Below are 24,933 nucleotides of genomic sequence, written 5' to 3' on the forward strand. Positions count from 1 at the left end.
CAGTACAACCTTCGAAGTCGTGAAGTGGCGTTCAAAGTTGGCCAGGAGATCTACAGACGCAACTTTCAGCAGAGCAATTTCGTTAAAGGTTTCAGCGCAAAACTAGCTCCTACTTTTGTAAAAGCTAGAATAAAACGTAGGCTTGGTCACAGTTATTACGAGTTGGAAGATCCCCAAGGTAGACTTATCGGAAAATACCACGCTAAAGACATAAAGCCGTGACCATCCTAATACAGGTTAACGGTTTTCGTCCAAGCGTCTATCACCCTTTGATGTGATTAACACCAAAGTGTGATCTTGGCCAGGGGGAATTGGTAGTGGTCGCTTGTCGGGCGGATAGGAAAGCGTATTTGTGTTCTTCGCCTGAAAGTATGCCCGATGGTATTTGTACAATTTATATATTTATGTATATTATATATATAAATATATTTATATATATTATATTATTTGTACAAGTATATATCACACCTCACCGAGATACTTATTAATTATTAAGTTTAGTCCCCATAGTTAGTGTATAGTTAGGTTGGCTTAATTTCTTGTTGTGGTGTTACATGTTAAATGTTCCTGGTGGTGGGGGGGCTAGCGCCACCTAGGGTTGACATTAAGAATATGCTTAAAAACGAACAAAAATCTCCCCACCATGTCCATAACCATTCAAGGTGAATGGCGAAGGATCGTGCAAAGGCAGATCCGGAGAACAAAATTTTTGTTGGTCAGTAGATCCGCCCAAATCTTTCTTTCTCCTCGTGGCCGTACAAGCATTCAGTTGCGCGGTGAGAAAAAAAAATAATAAAAATAAAATTAAACCGCCGTCAATAACCGTGGCGTGAAACCAAAGTGCACTCGATCGGGAAAAAAAGAACCCAAGAAAGCAGATTGGGCTCTAATCGAAAACGTGAGTACCGGCCTTCGACAGTGCTAGGAGCCTCGAAGTTCGATTTTCCGACTTTTTCTGTAGTTTCCGCTTGGAGGTGAGCAGCCCCAACACAAAAAAAAAACACCTGGAGAAAGAAGGAATTAGCACCTCAACCCCATCCCCCTATTTTCGCAGTGCCAGTTCCAACCGGGTAAATATGTGCATGGAGTAACTGTTAGAAAAAGTAGCCTGATCAGTATTTTAAAATTCCACATTAGAATCGGCACTTAGTTTGGGAATTATCCAAAAGCTGCAGCCCGAGCTTTAAGCCCCCGCACTACGAACCAGCTGATCCACCAAGTCGCGGGCAGTGAACCTTGGGCTGCGCGAGACGAGGACAGCCGTCTGAACGGGCTTAGTGCGGCGAATTGGCGTAACCGTTTCGCATTCAAAACCGGGCCAAGAAACGGAAACCGGTGCTTGCAGTCAGCGTAGGACCGAAGCCGCTTAAATGTTCCTACCGGGCGGGAAAAAAATAGTGCACCACGTGTGTACATAACCTCCCGGCGACCCATAGTGGTATCGCCTCTCTTGTTCTTCTCGTGATTCGGCCTAGCTGTTCCAAACATTTATTTAAAGTGCAGTGGAGGCCAGTGATTGTCGTATGTGCACGTTAGTGTCATTATGTAGGATGAATGAAAACTGTAAGAGATGTGCTCACATACATATGTATGTATACACCGCCCACTGAAAGCCACTGAGGCCAGTAAGATCCCACCGTGACTCGCATTCCCTTGAACCCCGCAGTCCGTTGATATGTCTGTTTTTGTGTAGTTGGATATACTTAGTGTTAATTGTAAAAAGAAAAAAAAAACAAAAAAAAAAAAACCCACCAACACATGGAAAGTTTGAAAAGGCATTTGATAAAAGTTTAAAAGTTTGAGCTTAAAAGCGTCCGCTCGGCCGGGTCTCATCCGCGAGCTTATGCCATGCAGCACGCGCTGTACGATTTTGTTTTTGGTTTGCAGGTAAAAGTTTAATGCACCCACACACAGCCACACGCCCAGCTACGAAAGATCTTTCGCCGCGGGAACACAAACAAAAACTGAGTGAGCTTTATAATATACCAACAACATTACATTTTATTGCCTCCCAAAATTCCGGTAGCGTGGCAAAAGCTTCGTTCTTTTTTGCTAGAGCTGTTTGTCGGTCGTTGACTTCACACTTGTAAAGTAGTCACAGCTGATTGGCCTTCTGCCATTACAATGCGCTTGGTAAAACGAATAGTATGTCCAACTACTCCCTGAAGCCGATGTGCTGGGACATGTGTACCTATATTGCGCTATAGTATTATCTTTCTATTTAAGGAAAAATCATTAGTTTATATCTCACTATAAAATATCGTATATGCACTTATAACTATTTACACTTATCGTATTTATTTATCTAAATATTCCCTAGTAATAATAGCTATATCTCTTGTGACGCTTTTCGTTCCTCCTTTTGTCCATTTAGCCTTGTCTTGGAGTTCTCGGTTAGTGTTTCTTTTTTCTTGTAACATGAGGGTATCTGAATATAGTTTCTAATAAAATGATTGTTAAGATGAATATGTACTAGACGTTACCGTATTTGGGGGGAACCATGCCGCTCGTGAGCGAAATAGAATGACCAATACCGGACACTCCAGGGATCCTGATATTATTATTGGCTCTTTCAGGATCATGGTAGGGTGGGCGTGGCACGACTCCGTGCCAGCAAAACAGAGATGTCCGCCGCGGTGGTAGATCCCTACTCCTTCTCTGCACTATCTTTGCCCCACTATACTTTCCGTACCCCTAACTATCCTTTCCTTGTCTGTCCCCCTCCCATTCCCAAAAAGAGTACGCGAATTTTAATAAAATAATACCAGCAGGAGCGAAGCAACCTAACTGGAGGGTTACCCCAAAGAACCCATCCCCATTTCCGACCAGAGACCAGCCGTGGAAGCGAGCGCGTACTCCTTCTCAGTTAGCCGACCACCAGCTTCATCGTGCGAAGATTCTCTTCGTTACTCGTTACAAGCGATTCCTCAACAGGAGAACAGGAAGTCCACAAAAGGCAAACAAAAGCGTGCGGGAACGTTGAGAGTCGCAGCTAGGGTGCCTTTATCGGCACGATTTGCGCGCAAGTTTGTAAATTTTCTTGATATCCAGTAAATGTTTAGAGCTTCGCTTCAAAGTGGCTAGACGTCGCGCGTTTCGAAACGACTCTTCTTCTTCCATTTGATGATGCTCTTCTTTTGCGACCTACACATGTCTCTTGCATATATGCAATGTAAGATGAGTATGTAAAATATATGCATTTTGACGTAATATTGTAAAACATTGCATACTTTTGTATGCTTCTGGCCATGTCAAAATCGCGTAGAAATGCAATTTTGCGGCCCCGGTCCAGCCCCGATTCCTAATATCTATCCTGATCAGTATCGAATTTCCGATCGATTGGCATCAAAATCTAAATTTTTTCAAAAATGGAAAAAAGGCGTGTTTAAATGTGGATCACGGAGGTTTTTCACGCTGGCGCTTCCATAGGGCTTATATGAAAAAAAAGCGGCCAAGCTTGTCAACAGACGTACACATTTCCCCTTCGGAAGTCAACTTAGATAATTACATAAATATGTAGTTCAAATGTAGCGAATGTGTAGCTATCGCGTAATTAACATGTAGACAAATTAATTTGTTTTGTTTTTTAATATTTAAATATTTATTTAAAAATAATTCCATCTATCTGCTCGCTTTAAAATTGCCCATCCTATAGAAAATTTATTCGGCACCAATTATTTGTCTATTACAAAAGTAAACTACAAACTTGCTATTATGCTCAGCTCCCTCCTTTCATTCTGGCTGCTTACTTGGAAAACTAGTCTTAGCTATTATTATTAGTTATTATTAGTTATCTAGAGGCCACTCGTTTTGGCAATGACTAGTTAGAAGATTGGTGAAACCTTTTGGGGAAAAAAGGCAGAGTGTGTGAGAGAAATGAATGAACAATAAATTATAAAAAAAAAATAGTTTTGGGATTTTTAAATGAATTTGGCATCTGTACTTTTACTGCTTTACTTTAAATAAAACAAAAAATTATATAAAAAATGCATTTTTGAAAAATTCCAGTAACATTTGATGTCCTTGTGGGAGAAATGGGTGCACCAGCCCCGTGATGCGAGTGAGGCTCTCACCTCTGGATTAATTAAATTAATTTTTACATATATGAGCAGACTAATTTTCTAAACTCCTATTCAAAAATTTTAGCATCGAAAGTTGGAGTTTAAGATTCATTTATCGATTCCCCTTCACAGCATTTCCACAGAAGTCACCCTATAATCAATATTGCGAACCGAACTTAAATATAGATCAAAGTCACTGAAGCTAACGGTGTATAAGCAATGCACACGGACAAGGAGTCGGAGGCAGACACGGGAGTCCCATGAGCCATTCGTTTGGGCGATATCAACGATTTAAAGGGTGCTTAAAGGGGTCCCCTCCAACCACAAGCAGTCAACAGGTGACGGATGACTGAGTGAATGGTTTAATTGATGGGTGGGTTTTTGGGTGGTTGGCTTTGGTTATCCGCCCACTGACCTTAAAATATAATATTAAACACAAGGCATGCCTCGCCCCCTCTCTGGACAATCATTGATTGAGGGATTCATTTGTTTAAGGCCTTTCCGTTAAGTGAAATTCAACCAAATCTTGGTGCACAACAAAAGGAGACTTCTTGCATAAAGTGCCTCTGTTGAGTTCTTTCCATACATTCGTCGAAGACGGACGTGTCGCGCATTGAAGTTTCTAAATAATCGCAAAGTGCATTCTGTGTGCTTATCTCGCACGAGAATCTATTTTTAGACACTGCGTAGCGGTGTCGGTAACACGAGAACAACAAAGAACAGTAAGCGAAGTAAGCTGTCGTACAGCGGGCAAGCTTTTGCCCTCGCCCTGCGCGCAGCCGCAAACGAAGGGCAACAAAAGCTCAACTTTTCTTAGCAGCAAGAATTCTTGATGCTAGGCAATCACAAATTTGTAACAAGCAAATTTCGTGAAGTGCCAAAAAATGGACGTAGACTCACCTGATCATTCCCAGCTTAGTGATAAGCTTTCAGCGACTGATAAGATGAGGAAAATAGCTGGTGCACCTGCAGAATTGCGTGCCAGCTTGGCTAAAGACCTATATAAGGCAATTGGAACGCCTAACTACAATAGTAGCTTGATCGCAACGACTACAAGCACTATTACCACGAGCACACTATCTTTTTCAACAGGGAAATGTCCAGCGAATTACTCAATGGCAAATACCGTAACTGGCAGCATATGTTCAGTACCGAGCACCTCGAGAGCTGAGGCGTCTACTTCAAGCTTAGCCAAAAAAGTATCCCAAGGAAAAGATTGTACCTTTCAGATGCCGATGGTCTCTATTAGTAAAAAGCAAAAAAGAGCTGATAAAGTCTCAAAAACAATTCAAAAAAATACACACCCAGCTATTCCAAAAAATCACTCATTCAAGGGCCGCCAAAATTTTACACCTGTTACTACCCCTTCAGTAGCACTTCTAAATAATCGCTATGCAGCGCTATCTGAAGAAGCTGAATCTGTCATGGAACTGGACGAAGAAGAGCAACATGGGCTAGTAGCAAACGAAGCTAGCAATGAGCAGCAGCCAAGCATAGTGCCTAAGCCTCCAGCTATTTGCGTGCCGCAAGTGAATAAAATGGACAAACTCGAAGATGCCCTCAATTCTGTAATTCCAGCTGATGAGTATGACATTCGCACATCCAGATTTGGAGTTTCGCGTATATATGCAAAAAATTCCCAAGCTTTTCGAACAGTTATTGATATGCTGACGAAGCAAAACTGTGAATTCTGGCACCATCAGTTGAGAGAGGATACGCCGTACAGATTGATTATTCGAGATATCCATCCAAATGTACCAAAACACTTAATTGAGCACACGTTCACCGACAAGGGTTTCACAGTCATGAACATCTACTGCCCCAGGAAGCCAAGCTGGCGTAATATTGAAATAAATGAAGAGGATGATCATGAAATAAATAACTTAAAAACAAGACAGAGTATGTTCTACGTGAACCTAAAGAAAACACCAAATATTGCAGAGGCACTTAAGATTACTCAAATTGGAAGGCACAGAGTAACAGTAATTAAGGCAAAGCACAGTAAAGAATTGGTGCAGTGCTTTAGATGCCAAGATTTTGGACATACGCGAAACTACTGCCTTAAAAAGCCAGTCTGTGGAAAATGCTCTGGCGACCACTATACTGGATCAAAATCGTGCGAACTAAGTCTTAGTAACAAATCCATTTGTGCAAACTGCGGCGAAGATCACCTATCTAGCTATAAAAGTTGTTCAGTCCGAATTGAACTCAGCAAGAAGCTTAAGCCGACAGCCAGACTACCAGAAGATGAAATGCCTGCCAGTAGCAAAAATAAAAATCACCCAGTCGGATCGCAAGTCATCTCAAATGCCAATGTGAAGAGTGGGTTCTCCTATGCAGACATAACAAGACCGCGTGCAGAGAAAAATATTAACGTGAACACATTACATGACAGCTCCCGGTTGTTTAATGGTGCTGAAGATCAACATTTTAGTAGTAAATTCAAAATATTAGAAAAAGCTATAAACGACCTTAATAGTAGAATGGATCAAATGTTCAAACTAATACAGGATACGATGGAGGCAAACAAAGCCTTCCGCGACCTGGTACAGAAGCTTATTTCAAAATGAACAAGCTTCAATTAAAAATCGGATTATGGAATGCACGAGGGCTAGTCAAGAACATTGAAGAACTTAGACTTTTCCTTAATGCTAATAAAATCGATGTAATGTTGATAACAGAGACACATATGCGCCCTGGTCGGAGAGCATTCGTACCAGGATACGATCAATATTACGCTGATCATCCCAGTGGAACATCGAAAAGTGGCTCTGCTCTGTTCATACGATCGTCCATTGCCCATACTCAGAACGAACCTATGTCCAGGATAAACATACAAGTTGCCAGCGTGAGTGTGCCGACTAATGTTGGATGCATCAAGATCTCCTCAATATACCTGCCACCCAACCAACCTTGGAGTACAACTGATTTTGAGCAACTTTTTCTTAGCCTGGGGAACAGATTCATCGCAGGCCGTGACTTTAACGCAAAACACCCATGGTGGGGTAACGTCAGATCATGCTGTCGAGGGAAGCGATTGCAAGAGGCCATCGTCAGTAGCACATGCGAAATCCTTGCCACTGGCGAGGCAACTTTCTTCTCATACAACACTCGCCTTACACCTTCTGCTCTCGACTTTTTCATTGTCAACGGGATTGCGCAAAACAAGCTGTCAGTCGAAACTAAATATGAACTCTCCTCGGATCACCTGCCAATTGTAGCATCAGTGTATCATTCTCCTCAAATCAAAACTATGAAGCAACAAATTCTCCCTCGAGGCTCTTGCGTTGAAGTATTTCAAGCCGAACTAGATAGTAGAATCAACCTCAACACGGAAATAAAAAGTCCCGATGATATAGAAGATGCAATCTCGATATTTATGAGAAACGTAATATTGGCTGCATCTTCTGCTGCGCCTGTAAACCAATGTTCACCAAGCCAACGACGACAAGATACTCTTCCCCCAAGTGCCGTAGCTCTCCTGCGACTGAAAAGAAGAGTAAGAAGAGAGTATACGAGAACGGGTGATACTCGAGTTCATCAAATCTACTTGAGACTATCAAACCGTTTGCAAAAGGTACTTGCAAAAGTCAAGCAGACGAGCATTGATAACATTTAAGAAAAAGCTGGCCCCGATGCATCTTTCAACTATACTCTCTGGAAGCTTACAAGCCGATTTAAAAGAGTAGTCATGCCTAAATCGCCAATTAAAAATCCAGCAGGCGGTTGGTGCTACTCCAGTCAGAAAAAGGCTGATATCTTCGCAGACAGTTTAGAGCAAAGATTTAAGCCATTTAATCTTACGTCTGCTGTTACACGAAGGGCCGTCGAGCTACAATTGGAAATGCCATTTCAAATGTCCTTGCCAGCAAGCCCAGTCACACTTCAAGAGGTGGTGCAGCAAATTAAGAAGCTGAAGGCCAAAAAATCCCCTGGTGAGGACCTGCTGGACAACAGGACTTTAAAACTTCTGCCTAAAAAAGCGCTGCTATTTATAGTGCTGCTCCTCAACAGCATTCTTAGGATAGGACACTTTCCTACCTGCTGGAAGATGGCGCTAATCTCCATGGTACCTAAGCCAGAAAAACAACACACAGAAGTCGATGGCTACAGACCAATTAGCCTGCTCTCAGCGCTAGGGAAGATGGCGGAAAGAATGATACTGAACCGCATCATGCAGCTTGAACCTGTAAAGAAAAGAATTCCAAAGTGGCAGTTTGGATTTAGACAAGGTCACGGCACGCCTGAACAACTTCATCGAGTGGTCAACTTCGCGCTTGATGCAATGGAGCAAAAAATGTATTCGGTAGCTGTGTTTATGGACATTCAACAAGCGTTTGACAGGGTGTGGCATGATGGCCTCCTCTTTAAGCTGAGAAACATATTGCCGCCGCAGCTATTCCAGCTGGTGAGTAGCTTTCTAATGGACAGAAGTTTTAGAGTTGTTGTAAATGGAGCAAAATCATCGAAGCGCCCAATCTGTGCAGGCGTCCCACAAGGCAGCGTTCTTGGACCAACGTTATATACCCTATATACAGCCGATATGCCTTCCTCAAGGGTAATAACTGGGTTGGACGAGGACGATGTGTTGATAGCAACCTACGCGGATGACACTGCAGTGCTGACCAGAAGTCCAAGCATAAATCTAGCTACGGAAGCTCTGCAACAATATGTGAGCAGCTTTGAGGTCTGGGCTCAGAAATGGAACATAGGCATCAACAGCAGCAAATGTGCTAATGTTACTTTTGCTACGAGAACACTTTCTTGCGGAGGCATTAATATGCTGGGCTCCACACTTACGCACAAGAGCTCGTACAAATACCTGGGTGTTGTACTCGACAGGTCACTAAATTTCAAAACCCATACTACCATGGTTCGACAGTCTGTGATGGCGAAAGCGGGAAAGATGGCGTGGCTTCTTGCACCAAGAAATAAGCTGTCGCTGTACAGCAAAGTCACGATATACAAGTCCATCCTCAGCCCCATATGGAAATACGCACTTCAAGTTTACGGCATCGCGGCAAAAACCAACTTAAATAAAATTAGAGTTGCTCAGTCAAAAATTCTACGACGAATATGCAATGCTCCATGGTACATACGAAACAGCGACATCGAGAGGGACCTAAAGGTTCCCAAAGTGGGCGATGTTATACAATTACATGCAGCAAGGTACTTGCAACGACTTGGTGGTCACCCTAATGCGCTAGCCAGACGTCTAATTAACCCGCCAAGGAAAAGAAGACTAAAATGGAGTCATCCACTGGATCTCCCTACTAGATCCCTCCTATAACATCTCATTAACTTTTTGTAAATAGTGTAAATAATGTATGTACCTACTCCATTAACATTAAGTTTAAGTATGTATCTCCTGTGATCAATTGTTTTTCCACTTAAATGTAAAACTAGATTAAGTTGCCACGAAAGGTAGCAGTAAACTTGTTTACAATAAAATACAAATTTTCCACATGAAAAAAAAAAAAAAAAAGTGCCTCTGTATGGGTGGGGTGTGTATCTGGTGCTGGTGTTGGTGCTGGTGCTGCTGTTGTGTGACAAGCGTCAAGTGCAGTTTGAAATTCAAGTTGCCTATTAATTTAAACCCCAAGCAGCTTTAATGGCCATAATTCGTCTCCAATGCTGTACGGCACGGACGGAGGCGTAGACGGAGACAGAGACGTCGACGACGCCAGAACGAAAACAGAAGAAGAACCCGAGGCGGGACCCAAAGCCAAAGCCCAAAGCCAGAAGGAGTGTCCCGATCTCATTGTTGTTGTTGTTGTTGTTGTGGCAGTACTATTGACATTATTGATGGAAATTCTTTTGTGTTTTACGAAAATAGAATGAAGACAGTGTGGTTGGTCGAAAAGGAAATACCCTGTAATACTTAAATATGCTGGTAAGCGAGGAATAAATATTTAAAGTATTTTCAAGTAGATCCCAATCATCAAACAATCATTTTCCATTTATTTTCAAAGGTTTCATCATTGGGCGACACTCCACTCCATTTCCGATTATTTTTGGATGCTTAATCGGTGATAGAATCTCCTTTGGAAAGCGGACGATGGCCGCTTATGTGGACAGGTGCATGTGCATGTGCATGCCATGCCCCAAAACTGTACTTGTGTGTGCGACTGTGTGTGTTTGCCTCCGTTTTCAGTTGCCGTCCGTCTGGTTCTGAATGCAGCCAAAGACCCACATCCACAGACCCCAGACCCCAGAAACATAGTTAGACCCACAGACGGACCAAACAGCCAAACAACCAGACCCAGACCCATACCCAGACCCATGACCAAGTCCCAAGTGCGTGGCCCAGCCAAACAGTTATGCAAATCGCACTGTCTCTGATGCAGAGCTTTATTTTTGTGTATTTAGCGCCTAATACCCAAGTTTATGTCGCTTAATTATAGACCTTAGGCAGCCGACTGCCTTAAGCAAACCGACAGAACCGAACCGTTTGCTTAACATGCTAATCGCTACTCCTACAGCTACAGCCTAGCCAGCCATCCTTTCTTTTCTGTATCAAATGACCCGCTCTAAGACGCCACTCGAGGCCCTAATCAGGCAGGCAGGCCTGGAAATTCTAGTAGCTTGGGAGCGGAAATCCGTGAACAGCGATGTGAAATCGATCGATCGATGGACCGATGGCCATTTATAGTATGTGTATGTATAACAGCTGCTAAGCTGATTTGACCAATTCCGAATAGAACAGTGATCGAAGAGCGATCGAACAGTGATCTGCTTTTAATAATGTTTAAATAGCGTTTGAGCAGCGGCTCGGCGATTAATTTGCCATAAAAGCTGGAGCTTTGATTATTTGTCCAATTTGGTGTGCGGGTTAATTGAATACATTACGAAGAAACTAGCTTATAAGATATATTGGGTTTGAAGATCAATAGAAAATACAAAGAACGAAAATACTGTGTCTGTAAGGGATGTTTGATTGAAAGGATGGTTGGAGTATCCATATCCATTCGCTATAGATCTTATAGGTTAAGGTAGAACATCCCTTCTTCCAGTTTGATAAGGTTGTCGTACTTGTTCTATTATTATACAATGAGATTCTCTATATGAATGAATCTCTCTAAAGGAATGACTTCCTTTTTTCCAGCCAAGGACGTCTGCAGGACTCAGAACGTTCTTGAACAACAGAAAACTAGCACAGCTGCCGGCGATAGATAACATTTAACACATTTCAACGTGAACTTTGGCCTTTCCACGAAATTGAAATGACACAAATTCTGCATAAATTTCCATTCGAAGGACAATGCTTTCCACCTGAGTTCGGAGGCGTGGGTGGGTCTGTAGCGGGTGGCTGTGGGCAGCCTTTCAACTGTGACCTTTTCGCCTGCAAAATGAATGGCATGCTCCGCTAACAGGTTTAATCAGACCACTCTGCTCCCACAGCGAGAGAGATTATTAAGTGCACTTATAATTTATGAAATTTCCAGCGTTCATATTACATTATGTTCTCATTCCCTACAAGGGTCGATGAGGATAGTACCCTATACTTCGGTTTTCGCAATTTTGGAATTTCTAAATAAAATTCCTCAAATAAAGGTATAGGGTATTCATTTAGCTACGCTAAATCTGAACTCCTCTTTTCTCTCTTCTAACTCCACGTCAAACCAACTGGTTCGCCTCAAACATGCTCGAAGCAGGCTTCACTTGGTGGCTTCGGTTTTATTTGTTTCACCTTTTTCGATAAAACCTGTTTTTAGATAAGATCCAATAAGAGCAAGTATTTAAAATAAACCAGTCAAATAGAAAATTGATTCATTAGTCAGATAAAATTATGTGGGCAGGACTGAGTGTTCTATCTAGCTAGTAATATTGGACGGAATATCAAAAACGAAGAATTTGAAAAATTCATCGGTATATTTTTAAATGAGACCGTATATTTCGGCACCTATTTTGCTCTCCTATAATATAACTTGAATTCGTCAGTATATTTACGGTATATTTTTAAAATAAACCGGTATGTTTCGGTATATTTCTGAGGGTCTGCCAGCTGCCAGGTCTAACGGCCAGCTGATTTAAAATTGGATCTCTGAGCCCCACAGTCGTGCCACATTCAAACCAAATAGTCGAGCGAGTCGGTTGTGTTGGAGCCCGTGCTCCCCATTTGAACGTATTAGCTGTTTGTGTTCCCGTGCTTCCCACTCGCGTCATTTGTGTGTGGAGTCGGTCCATAGGCGCAGCTCCACCTCGTGTAAGTCGGTGTTTGTGTATTTGTGTGTGCTTATTTGTTTGTTCCCTGCGTTTCAACAAGTGTTTCAACGTGCGAAACGAAAGAAAAAGTCAGCGGCAAGGCCTTATCAGCATTTAGAAATTTATTATAACGAATGATGAATACGAGCATAAACAAATTCCAGTGAATAGTGCAATATTTCTGCTACGTTTGCGGTAAAATATTTCCACTGGATTAAATTGATAGCTCGGTTGCAGCCAATTGCAGCAACATACGTATGCATAATCGATGCATAAATTAACAGCGTGTGTGTGTGTGGAAATGCAGGGACGAAAATGATCGAAGCCAAGCTTTAGATTTAGCTGTGAATGTAATTCGATTGAATGCAGCAGAGTGGAGTGGAATGGAGCGGAGCTTTGATTGATTTGAGCAGGAAATTGGAAACGAAACAAAACGGTTAACCAAGTGCCCCGAGAAACGAAATTCAAAACGCCCTAATGTCAAGGTCTGCTTTGCTCTGCCATAGGCTCTGCTCTGTGCATGTTGTGTCTGGCTTAATGGACTTGACCCTATGTCTGTTGGGGGCTGGGGCTGGAGCTAAGTCTTACTAACCGAGATCCGACTCGGATTGCGTAAAGGTATTAGCTCGGCTCAATTTGGAGTTGCAGCATTTGCCTGAAGGGACCCATTTAGGGGTAATTTAAGAGTCAAAGTTCTGTCTCCTCTCAAGAGAGATTTTCACAGCAAAAGATTTCCCTTTATCTTTTCAATCAGTTCTTGTCCGCAATCAATCCGCAAGGTTCATCCGATATCTTTCGTTCATTTCTAGCACAAACCATAATAGCAAACAAACGAAAACAAACAAAAATGTTAGAAAAATTAACAAAAATGCAAAAAAGTATAAAACAAAGTGTTGAAAAGGTTTAGCAACTGCGAAAACGACTTACGAATTTTCACAACAACTTGATGTTTGTAACGGATTTTCCACCAACTTGTAAAAACTGAATAGTGGATTCTTTAGCCTCTGCTTCTGCTTCTGCGGATCCACCGAACCGCAAGTTATTATTTTGCGAGTTTCTTTTGTGGATTGGATTCGTGCCACTTGAGGTGAGTCGTGTTAATTATTGCTAAATTATCTGCTAAAATTAGCTAATCCCAGCCTTTAGATATGACTAAATTACGCAGGAAATCCTATTCTCTAGAGCATGATTCATAAGTTATTTGCAGGGGAGATCAGAGCAGAGCCATTAAGTGAATCACAGCCTCGGATGTCCCACATTTCAGAGGGATGGATATATATAGAAAGAGCTCCGTTTCCCTTCTAGTGGGCATTGCATCTGTCAGCTGTCTGTCCATCCAATGCTACAAATCGAAGTCAAAAGCCGTCAACCCATTCGGGTTGAACAAACTCAAATCGAAAGCGAGAGGCACATGAACTTCTACAATCCGTCCGCACAGTCCACAGTCTAGACTCTAGGAGTGTATTGTGTGCACCTGTTGCGGTCAGCAGTACTAGATTTCACTGTCGAAACTGGATCTGAATTTCGTAAATTCGTAAATTTGTCAATTCGTATTTCGATTCAGGAAAATGGTTTGTGGTCCAAAGTGTTTTTTTTTTCTGCCTGTTCATCAGTGCGTGGGCAGTGATTCAGCTGACCCTCATGGGGATATTCTTTCTCCTGAATTCGATGGCGCTGATCGATAATCTGCCCCTGACGCCGATTTTCCATAGTCTGGAGGATTTCAGAGCCAATGCCCTTGTAACCTATCAGGTGGTGGCCATCCGCTGTTTTGTCACCGCCTTGCTCTACCTCTGCTTTGGGATCCTCTCGATCTGCTGCATTAAACGGAACAGAGCCAAGGAGCGGCGTGCCTTGGAGTCCTCGCTGCAGCGTTGAATAAATTATTTTGTATATTGTTTTCTTTATAATTGGCCATCTGGCAGTGCCACCCATTAACCCACACCCACACCCTCGCACTCACCCACTGAGTGGGAGTCCAGCCACAGCCACTGGCACTGCCACCCACTTGTTAAACCAGAACCAAAACAAGTTTGTTGACCGCATTCTCTCTCTGTGTTTGTTTGTTTGTGTGTGTTTTTCTTTTGATTAGCTCTGACTTCTTTATCCACGAACTACTTTTTCTTCACGAGCCTTGCGCATTGTGCATTCGATTCGTCTCGACTAACCGATTTTTAACAAGTGTTCGTTGTTGCTGGCACCGCACGTGACACCTTTTTCGTTCTCTTTGGGAATCATAAATTTCCATGAAATGCTCTCCCTGCCTGCCACATGCTAATGCGGTGTGGGTTCAGTTCTGATGCTCTGATGTTCTGCTCTTCCATCATGCCTCCACTTTTCTGTTTCTTGTGCTTATCTTTTGGAGCTTTTGTGTACCGTTGTGTAAACTTTTGTACACGATTTTCTAGTTGTTGCTCAGACCTGCATCTATTTATCTAACGAGTTATCACTCACCCAACCACCGAATGCACTCTGCCCGACTGACTCAGAGATCGTTTTTAGGTTGAATTTGGAAGCTACCTTTACCTAGAAGTTGTCCTTGCTTTAGTTTTCGCATTACTTCCATGAAATATATACGATTTACAGATTTACTACACAAGTAGTCTTTCATCTACCCCTCTGATCGTACGTCGTATTCAACTTGTCATTCCAGCAGCAACCGAAAAATAATACATTTCGTTCGTGAAAAATCATCGTTGCTCTCAGACAAAAGTTTAACTTTATTTTTCGATTTTTCAATTTTTAAATTTTTTTCAAAAGTTTTTCAGTTTTGTTTTGTCAATTGGCGGAAGTTCAACACTATATACATTTAGGGTTGTGCAGCAGAAGAGTGTTGGACAACGCCTTGCGCTTAGTCAGGTTCTGGTTCAGTGTTTGGCAACCGTTGCAAGGGCGACATCGAGAAAGTAGTAATCCGTGAGTTAGACTTCGATTTGGTTTCGCTTGGTGCCTTTTCGTTCGATTCATTCGATTCTTTATATACTTTTGGCACACACATTTTCCTGAAAACCAGAAAGCAAGCAAGCGTGAGAAAAGGAAGAGAGATGTCCCGACTTTTGATGGCCGCCACGGCCGCCCGACTCCAAAGCGGAAGTAAGTAAATCCCGCACACCGTTTGAATCTATCGCCCAATCCATCCCCAATCCCATAACCCCCAACCCTATCCAGTGTCCAGCAGCGGAAAGCTGTTGTTCAACGCAACCCCTTATCTGTCCGCTGGTAAGAAGGCGCCACCCCCGCCGCCGAAGTCCCCCCCACCAAAGGCAAGCAAGCCGAGCACGGCCCCCAAGTGTAAGCCGGTGCCTCCTCCGAAGCCGAAGCCGGGCTTCTTCCCCAGCGGCGGGATGCACGCCGTCTTCAGCGATCTACCGAAGCCCGAGGGCGACTTTATGAAGGAATGGTCGGCGAAGAACTCCAAGTACTCCATGTTCATGCTCAGCGGACTGTTGGCATTGATCGGGTCTATATACCTGTCGTATATGACGCTGGAATTGTACGCCGGCGTGCCCGAATATCCCTACACCGAGGAGGAGAAGGAGGAGTTTGAAATCGAGGAGGAGCGCCTCCAGGAGGAGAAGGAGGCCCGCGAGCAGCGGCACCAGGATGCAGTAGAGGCCAGGGAGGTCGCCATGCGCGCTCGCTTGGCCAAAGAGGCCATGGTCCGCGAGTCGGAGCTGATGAACAAGGACATGGAAGGAGGCCTCGACGACAAGGAGGCGGCGGAGCTGCAGAAGCTGGCCGTCGAACGCGAGGCCTATGCCGAGTGGGAGAAGGAGGAGGCAAAGCGTCGCAAGGAGAAGTTGAAGGAGCGCGAACAGATCGCGAAGGAAAAGGCCAAGGTCAAGGCCGAGCGCGACAAGGAGCGCGACAAGAAGCGCAAGGAGCGGGAGAAGCTGCTCGAAAAGGAGGATGCGGAGCGCGAGAAGGCGCGCGAAAAGGACCGCAAGAAGCGCGAGAAGTCGCGCAAGGAGGAGGAGAAAGTGAAGGCGCAGGAAAAGGCCGAAAAAGAGAAGGCCAAGAAGGCCCTAACGGCATAATCTGTCTGCCACATCAACGCATCCTCCTAAGACCCACACACACACTTGCCACAAACCGCACTTATATTTTGTTAGTTTTTCCCCGAACCGCAGGAAAATCAGCTGTGAAAATGTCTTTGGCATCCACAAAACCCCACATACACTGAAATACACTTGCTGTTGTTGTTGGAACTGCAATCCAGACACTGAAAACAGATAACAGAGAGATCTCAGAAAGCACACCCTACACCCAGGTATTCGATATGCGATACAAGAACTACCAATATTACACACTTTTCAAATGAATTTGAGCAAATGTTTAATAAAAACCAACAGATTGCTGCGGCTGTTGGTCGCGGTCCATGTCTTTCGTTTCTCTCTTCTGTCGGGAAAATCTAATTATGAGTACCACACGGATACAGATAATCATCTAGCCACAACAAATGTGTGTGCTATTCTATTTTCTGACCCAAATGAGGTGCAACAGCCGCCAGATGCACCAATGCACCACCACAGTAGTGGTGCTCCATTCTGGGGCATGTATTAGAGCGGGCCATAGAGGAAATGGCTTATTGCATATAATCAAATCAAAAGCAGCGCACAGTGCGAACCGAATTGTATCTCATAGATAACGAGCCGTGCCAACAGAAGAGAACCTGCCACCGCTCTCCCCCTCCCCCGGCTCCCCAATCACAGTACGAATTCAATTGAAGCCTCAATTACGCATCAATCAGCCCCTCAATCCACTGTCCGGTCAAACAATCCTCGACCACTGTCCGCGAAGGAGTTGCATGGACGAGGGCACCTGTTGTCTATTTTTCAATAAAGTAATGTTCTTTCTTTGCCTCGATTTGGGGGGAGATTTCTATTTAATGAAAACTAGCTACAGCTACTGCACTGCCACTTGGCGATAGATAGTTTTTCCAGATTGCAGATTGGCCCAGCCCCAGCCCCAGTATCTGTATCTGTATATGTATTTGTATCTGTGTATCTGTTTCTGTTACTGTTGCGCTAAGTGTGCTTGGCTTGTCAGTTAAGCTCGGCTTATCATGAATCAAATTAGCTGCAGCCAAAGAGCTGAACTGCAAGAAAGCAACAAAACACTTGCCTGTCTGCCACTGCCACTGCCACCGACTGCCGACTGCCGGCTGACTGCAGCAAAGCGGCACAGTGGGTCGAATCAGATCAGATCGGATCGGATGGGGCTAGGATGTTGCGGATAATTAACGATTCCATTCCATTGATGATGAGTGTTTGCCATAAATAAGCAATATAGCAATATAGCGAAACAAAGAAGCAACGAAGATCTTTGATTTGTTGGAAATAAATACGCTAAATGACGATGGGATCCCCATAAGTTCCTTTTGTATTCATAGTTTGCATATTCTAATGATCGCTGGTATCCTTGCAGGTTCTTTAGCTCTCCATTCGAATATTTCCCCCACTGTGCCATGCCCACACATACTTGCTCGTAGAAGAAGAAAGCCCGCTGAAGCTAGCTAATTTATCACTGGCATTCTCCATGCCACAGATACATACATATGTATATCCATTTCCCTATGCACCCTATGCACTGCCCCATGCTCCCCATTCCCGTGACAGTGCGAGTGACATTATTACTGTCACACTGTGTCGCCCGATATGTTGCTCCTCTGCCTTTTATAATGCAATTATGCTGCAATTTGTTTGAATTAGCTCCGGCTATAGATCGTGGAACGGAGTGGGGCATGGTGCATGGTGCATCCACATTGAGTGATAGAGAGAGAGAGAGATGGGAAATACACAGGGAAAATATAGCGAATTCTGCAATCTATAGATGCTCTCTGGAACTGTCATCATCCTCGTCGCTGGACCTTTGGAATGCACATGCCACACGCTTGTCATTGCATAGTGGATTCCCCGAATGGCAGTGGTGATTCTGCTACAAGTAATTCCTCGGTTCATTGACTCCGGGGTTTATAGAATATGAAACTTATGAAACTTATGAAACTTTCCCTCTGCTGCGCGTTGTTTGATGAACTCTCACTTGGCGAGCGATTAAGGGAGCGCTCAGGGCTCATCCATGGCTGCTGTTTAATAGACCAACAAAAGAAATGTACGCTAATTAAACAAATTGGCCAGCAGACTATTTGGCCATTTACCTTTGGGGGTCCGGTCCGGTCCGTCGTTCGTCTTCTTCCTCTTTCTATCTTAGTCTCTGTCTCTGTCTTGTAAGCAAATCGAATGGAATCGAATGCAGACAGAGAAAGAGAGACAAAGCGTTGAGAGCGTGCCAAGCGGCGTTTTGTATCTGGATTGAGGTCTTGCCACAGTTAGCCAAGCAAAGCGCAGTTATAACCATTTCAGAATAACAGTGGGTCAATTCTCCACACTCCACACTGCTGCGGCTCTGCGGCTCTACGGCTCTGCCCCAATCAATTTGCGAGACTACTTCTAGGCCTTCCAGCTCCACCTATTCTTCGATTCGATTCGATTTTGTCTGTGCAACTCACGTACCCCACACCATCCTCTATGTACTGATGGATTCTATACACGTCTATGTACGTGTATGCGTAATCATTGTAATGAGCCATTTCTATAGTTTGGGATACATTCTTTGGAGAAGCAGCACAGTTTTTAATTAATTTGTCCATTGACGAACTACGGGCCTTCCTCCGCCGTCAACAACAGAGAGAGAGCAAGAGATATTAATTCTCATTTCGTTTGGGGCTCAGTTTTTGGTCCGGACCCGGGGCACGCCTCTTGTGTGTGGCCCAATGGCCTGTTGGAGGAGGCCTCGGCTGCCTCTGGTTTCGGCTGCATTCTGCATTCCAGACTGTGTGGTCATCATCGAATTTCGTACTGAAACGCGACACAGTACAGTGTTGCCAGAGCTATGGGAATCTGCCTGGATATATCTGTGGGGGACAATCGGAGGGATACTTTCAGGGTGGAAGTATTCCGATTCTTTTCCCTTTCTTTTCCACTCAATTCGTTTCCACTTTGTTCCACTGTGCGTGGCCTGAGCCATAGCTTTTGTTATAAGTTAAATTTATTTTCATGCATAGTAGGCGGTGCCCCACTGTATCTGTATCTGGCGTATGGGTGAATCGAGTACCTCCCATACATTGTATCATACAGATATCGTTACACTAAATTGTTATGTCGGGCCTCTCCCCTCCTTCGGCCCGTATCCGTGTCGGGAGCGGAGTGGAGAGGGTTTGCAGAGCAGGGCGTAAGCGATTTGTCTTTTGGTAATAAAGTAATTAAAGCCACGACACTGTCCAATATTTCATCTCTTTTCTTGTGGTCGGAGATTAATTGTTCCTGGAGCGGGGGGTTGCAGCGGTATTGGCATGGCATGCGGCGATCACTTACGATCACTTTCAGCCCTGATTTGCATTTAATTGGAGCTCTCTGTGAAGTGGCATGGAGTGCAAAAGCAAAAGCCTTCCCAAGTCTATAATCAGAATTGCATTCATATCAATTTTCACTCAATTTCGTTTCGTTTGCTGCAGATAAATGCAGCAAAGAGAAAGAGAGAGAAGAGACGAGACACAGCGAAAGCTTTTAAATGTGCACTTTTGTTACTCATATGTCCGATTGTGCTTCTTCATCTCTTTATCTCTCTCGCTCTTGATACCCTCTCTTTCGATGGGGCTTTAAAGTTTGCTTGCAAGTTGGCAAGGCTTCAAAGCAAAAGCTTTTCCAGAGAGTCCCTTGGTCCAGTCAATCGTACTTGTAGCTTAATCTACAGCTATCCGAAGGCGCTGGCCTGCCTGTACGCTCGCGTCCTCTTGTCCAAAAACGAGAGAGCGGATCACGAAAGCGAGAGCGGTAGTCAGTACCTCCCATACATTGTATCATACAGATATCGTTACACTAAATTGTTATGTCGGGCCTCTCCCCTCCTTCGGCCCGTATCCGTGTCGGGAGCGGAGTGGAGAGGGTTTGCAGAGCAGGGCGTAAGCGATTTGTCTTTTGGTAATAAAGTAATTAAAGCCACGACACTGTCCAATATTTCATCTCTTTTCTTGTGGTCGGAGATTAATTGTTCCTGGAGCGGGGGGTTGCAGCGGTATTGGCATGGCATGCGGCGATCACTTACGATCACTTTCAGCCCTGATTTGCATTTAATTGGAGCTCTCTGTGAAGTGGCATGGAGTGCAAAAGCAAAAGCCTTCCCAAGTCTATAATCAGAATTGCATTCATATCAATTTTCACTCAATTTCGTTTCGTTTGCTGCAGATAAATGCAGCAAAGAGAAAGAGAGAGAAGAGACGAGACACAGCGAAAGCTTTTAAATGTGCACTTTTGTTACTCATATGTCCGATTGTGCTTCTTCATCTCTTTATCTCTCTCGCTCTTGATACCCTCTCTTTCGATGGAGCTTTAAAGTTTGCTTGCAAGTTGGCAAGGCTTCAAAGCAAAAGCTTTTCCAGAGAGTCCCTTGGTCCAGTCAATCGTACTTGTAGCTTAATCTACAGCTATCCGAAGGCGCTGGCCTGCCTGTACGCTCGCGTCCTCTTGTCCAAAAACGAGAGAGCGGATCACGAAAGCGAGAGCGGTAGTCAGGGAGAGCCAGCGGAGGCTTGTGAGAGGACTCTCGCCCTTCAGTTTTCAGCCGCATTATTTCCGAGAATTATTGTAAGCCTTCGTTATACCCAAACCAATGAACATTCCACATGTATTTTCCATAGGATTCATGAATCTTCAAGGGTATTTCATAGTCGTTCTGCTTCTTTTAAACTCTCTTGCTGCTTTATTTGGTTTTTGTTTGTTAACTGTAAAACTTTTTACTTTCGCACGTGTTTTAATTGCCGCCTGCTGCTTCTGCCGCCACTCATGCTCATGTGATGATTATGATCATCGCCCGCTAGCGCTCCCGCTCCCCCTCCCCATCCAACTGCAATCTCCAGCTTCAGCTGATCGTTTCGCAATAGAAAGAGAGAGAGAGAGAGAGAGAGAGAGATGATGGAAGCATTTGCCGGCAACCACGTTAATGTGTTGGCCAGCTGTACTGTGTACTCAGCTTTTTCGCAGCTTTTCGGGCCCAATGTCTTTTCTTTTGCATATTCTTTTTCATCGGCGACCAATTTAGAGCCAACAAATATTTGATATATATTTTCCGACCGAACCAACCCACTTATACACCCATTAACCGCTCTCCAATGCCCTGACACACGACTGAGACACAAGCTCCAATCCGATTTTCATTTCTTGGCCCATTTATCGTCGGTCCCATCCCCTCACTTTTCCTACATCTCCATCTCCCCCTCCTCTAGACACACTCTCCCACTTGCATTTTCCGTTCGGCATTTCTGGGCATGACATCCATTCCATCCACCACAAGCGGCTGCTGATCCGCTGATCCGCAAATTAATCTCACATTTAATTGCAGTGCTCTACCGTGGGTCAATTCTCTGGCAAAGAGAGAGAGACAGAGGATAGATTTCAGAGGAGAGGAGAGGAGACAACATGGCCAAGAATGATGACTAAGAAATGTGTTAATGATTCCCGTAGCGAGTGGCGTAGTTAGCCACAAGTCCAAGTATTTTGTCGGGGACAAATATTGCGTGAATTCTTTGGCTGCAATGGCTCTGAAATAGTTTAAATGCGTAACTTATTTAATTCCTTGCATAATTTTCGATGGCATTGAGGAGAGACAATTATTCCAGTCCTATCTCCATCATTGGGGCACAGTATTTCAAGTTTCTCCCATAGACTATGCAAAGCCCAAAGCCAAAAGCAGAATCAGCAGAAAGTCATTCGGAAATCATCAAGAGATCCACAAATGAATGTCGAAATAGTAACAAATTGATGACTGCTGCTGCTGCCGCAAGAAATATGACAGTTTACAAACGGTAAAAGATATATACATGTGCATGCCCCACAGCTACAGCTAAGGCCAGCCATCAGCATTCGCTTGGCTTAGATGACGTTGACAATTTCCCAAAGGCGTCAACCTGTCAAAGTCGGTAAGGTAAGGAAATTTGTCTGAATTTGTGTCTTGTTGTTGTTGCACTCGTTCGAGTTATGTTAACGGTTAATTAGTTGATGCCGCAAAGAGGTCAAAAAACTGCACTTAAGACCATTTGGGGGCTGCTTCGTCTTGTGGATTCTGGAGAGTGTTTGTGTTCTCTTCGCTCTTCGCTCTAATGTTTGCCCACGTGTCTCTCTCGGCCACATGATAAATGATTGAATCAACATTGGTTATGGTTATGGCCATAACCAAGGGCCCTATGCAGCAGGCCCTATGCAGGCCAGAACATCATTAAAGTTGGAGCCCCGGGCCCAGCCTGTCGTCTGAAATTTAATTGATATTTCCATGTGAAATTGAAAATGAGTTGCATTTTGAAGAGAGAGAGAGAGAGGGAGAGAGAGAAATGTGGAGAGAACAGCAGTAAATATCGGTAAGATTTATTGTCTTACCGATCAATATATGAAGATACAATCATTTTGTACAAGTGGGAACTATTTTGATGGGCATTTACTTCAACACCTTAGCAGCTTCCGCTGCACTCAAGAGTCGTCGATTCAACCCCTCCATCCACTCACCCCCAAAGATTCAGTACCTCAAAAGTCCCTCAAAATCTCTTCTGTTCTTCTGTTCTTGTGTTCTTCTGTTGGATTTCCAAACGGAAATACACTCGCGTTGCTTCGCATAATCAAAGAGAAGACAAGACCTCTTCCGTGGAGACATTGTACCATAGCGAGCCCATTCCCATCCCCAAGACCCTTTAGAATTTAATGCTTGAGTCATCATCGAGACATCGACAGCATTGGCCACCGGCTCTGGCTCTGGCTTTGGCCTTGGCTCTGGCTTTGGCTTTGGCGGCTTTGGATTTGTGTGTGTTTCGTTGTGTTTGGTTTCGGTTTCCGTTCGAGAGGAAGAACCGAACGACCCACTCTGCCCCAGCCACTAGTGCATGAAAAGTAGTTAAAACTATTTACAAATCCATCCCCGATCCCATCTCCTACCCGTACCCTTCGATGTGATGTGTCGCTATTTCTCTGTTGCAAGTGCAGAAGCAGCAACAACAAGCAGCAGCAACATTTCCGCTGTCTTTTGGCCAAAAAAGGCATTGAACAATTATTTGTTTGCCTTTGAATGTATCCACGAGTGTGTGCACAAATGTGTATCTATGTGAGTGTATGTCTGTGTGTGGTTGTGAGTGAAAACCAAAAGCGTGGACAGTACTCGTCGTAGGAGAGTCTAACGACACCAGCAACATGGCCATAAACAACAAGAAAGTATGGCTATATTCGGAGTCCATACGACACACATATGCTATAGCCTATAGCCTATAGCATGTTGGTAATCCGATCGAAGTGGTGTACACTCTAGAATCTAGATACGCTCTCGGAGAGGGGTATGCATCATAAGAACAGCAACAAGTGAAACACCAAACAAGGGGGGGGAAGGGTGGTTAATGCTCCCTATTGTTGGTGTCTTTTTATACCCGATACTCAAAATGAGTATTGGGGTATATTAGATTTGTGGTAAAAGTGGATGTGTGTAACGTCCAGAAGGAATCGTTTCCGACCCCATAAAGTATATATATTCTTGATCAGCATCAATAGCCGAGTCGATTGAGCCATGTTTGTCTGTCCGTCTGTCCGTCCGTCCGTCTGTCCGTCTGTCCGTCCCCTTCAGCGCCTAGTGCTCAAAGACTATAAAAGCTAGAGCAACGATGTTTTGTATCCAGACTTCTGTGATATGTCACTGCTACAAAAATATTTCAAAACTTCGCCCCGCCCACTTCCGCCCCCACAAAGGACGAAAATCTGTGTCATCCACATTTTTAAAGATACGATAAAGCCAAAAACGCAGAATCGTAGAGGATGACTATATGTTCTAGAGTGTAAAATCTCAATCAGATCGTATAATTATTATAGCCAGAATCAAGAAAACAATTTCATTCTTTCTCGCTCTGTCTCTCTCTAACACACAGGTTTCATGGTCGGCTTTGCCAATTGCAAAATATGAGTTCAAGGATCTCAGAACCTATAAGAGCCAGAGCAACCAAATTTGGTATCCACACTCCTGTGATATCGGACCTTGACCGTTTCGTGTCCAAATTTCGCCACACCCCCTTCCGCCCCCGCAAAGGACGAAAATCTGGGGCATACACAAATCTCAGAGACTATTAAGGCTAGAGTAACCAAATTTGGTAACCGCACTTCTGTTAGATCTCACTATAAAACGTATATCTCAGAATTTCACCCCACCCCCTTCCGCCCACACAAATTACGAAAATCTGTTGCATCCACAATATTACACATTCGAGAAAACTAAAAACGCAGAATCATAGATAATGACCATATCTATCAGATTGCTGAATCTGGATCAGATCAGATCATTTTTATAGCCAATAGGAACAAATCAATTTGCAGTGGCTACGCAGCGCCCGACGTCACGCTCAGACTGATTTTCTGTCTCTCTCGCACGCACTCCTTGTCGTGTCGTTTAATATTAGCGGCGTCTGCCGGAGGAGAGCCATACTGACTTAGTATCGGGTATAACTGTAGAGTTGCGGTGTCCGCAGCAACTCACAACGTTCCCCCTCGTTCTTCTTCGTTTTATTTGCTCACGTGAGAGGCAAAGACCGGTTAACCTATAACCACAACAACAGCAAAAACCAGAAAGAGAAACAACAACAGCAACTGCT

General features: G+C 44.0%; 1 protein-coding gene across 1 annotated transcript; it reads left to right on the forward strand.

Annotated features, from left to right (window-relative positions):
- Positions 1-14,902: 14,902 nt before the first annotated feature.
- On the forward strand, positions 14,903-16,649 carry LOC117192322 (vicilin-like seed storage protein At2g18540). Its single transcript, XM_033396972.1, has 3 exons — positions 14,903-15,182; positions 15,280-15,359; positions 15,435-16,649. Exons 2-3 carry the CDS (start codon positions 15,311-15,313, stop codon positions 16,301-16,303), a joined length of 918 nt encoding a protein of 305 aa, XP_033252863.1. The 5' UTR covers positions 14,903-15,182; positions 15,280-15,310; the 3' UTR covers positions 16,304-16,649.
- The last annotated feature ends 8,284 nt before the right edge of the window (positions 16,650-24,933 follow it).

This window comes from Drosophila miranda (genome assembly GCF_003369915.1).
Source record: "Drosophila miranda strain MSH22 chromosome Y unlocalized genomic scaffold, D.miranda_PacBio2.1 Contig_Y2_pilon, whole genome shotgun sequence".
NCBI lineage: Eukaryota > Metazoa > Arthropoda > Insecta > Diptera > Drosophilidae > Drosophila > Drosophila miranda.

Coding starts and splice junctions, on each gene's coding strand:
- LOC117192322 (XM_033396972.1), top strand. CDS start 15,311: ATGTCCCGACTTTTGATGGCCGCCACGGCCGCCCGACTCCAAAGCGGA. Junction 15,360..15,434: donor CGCCCGACTCCAAAGCGGAA/GTAAGTAAATCC, acceptor AACCCTATCCAG/TGTCCAGCAGCGGAAAGCTG.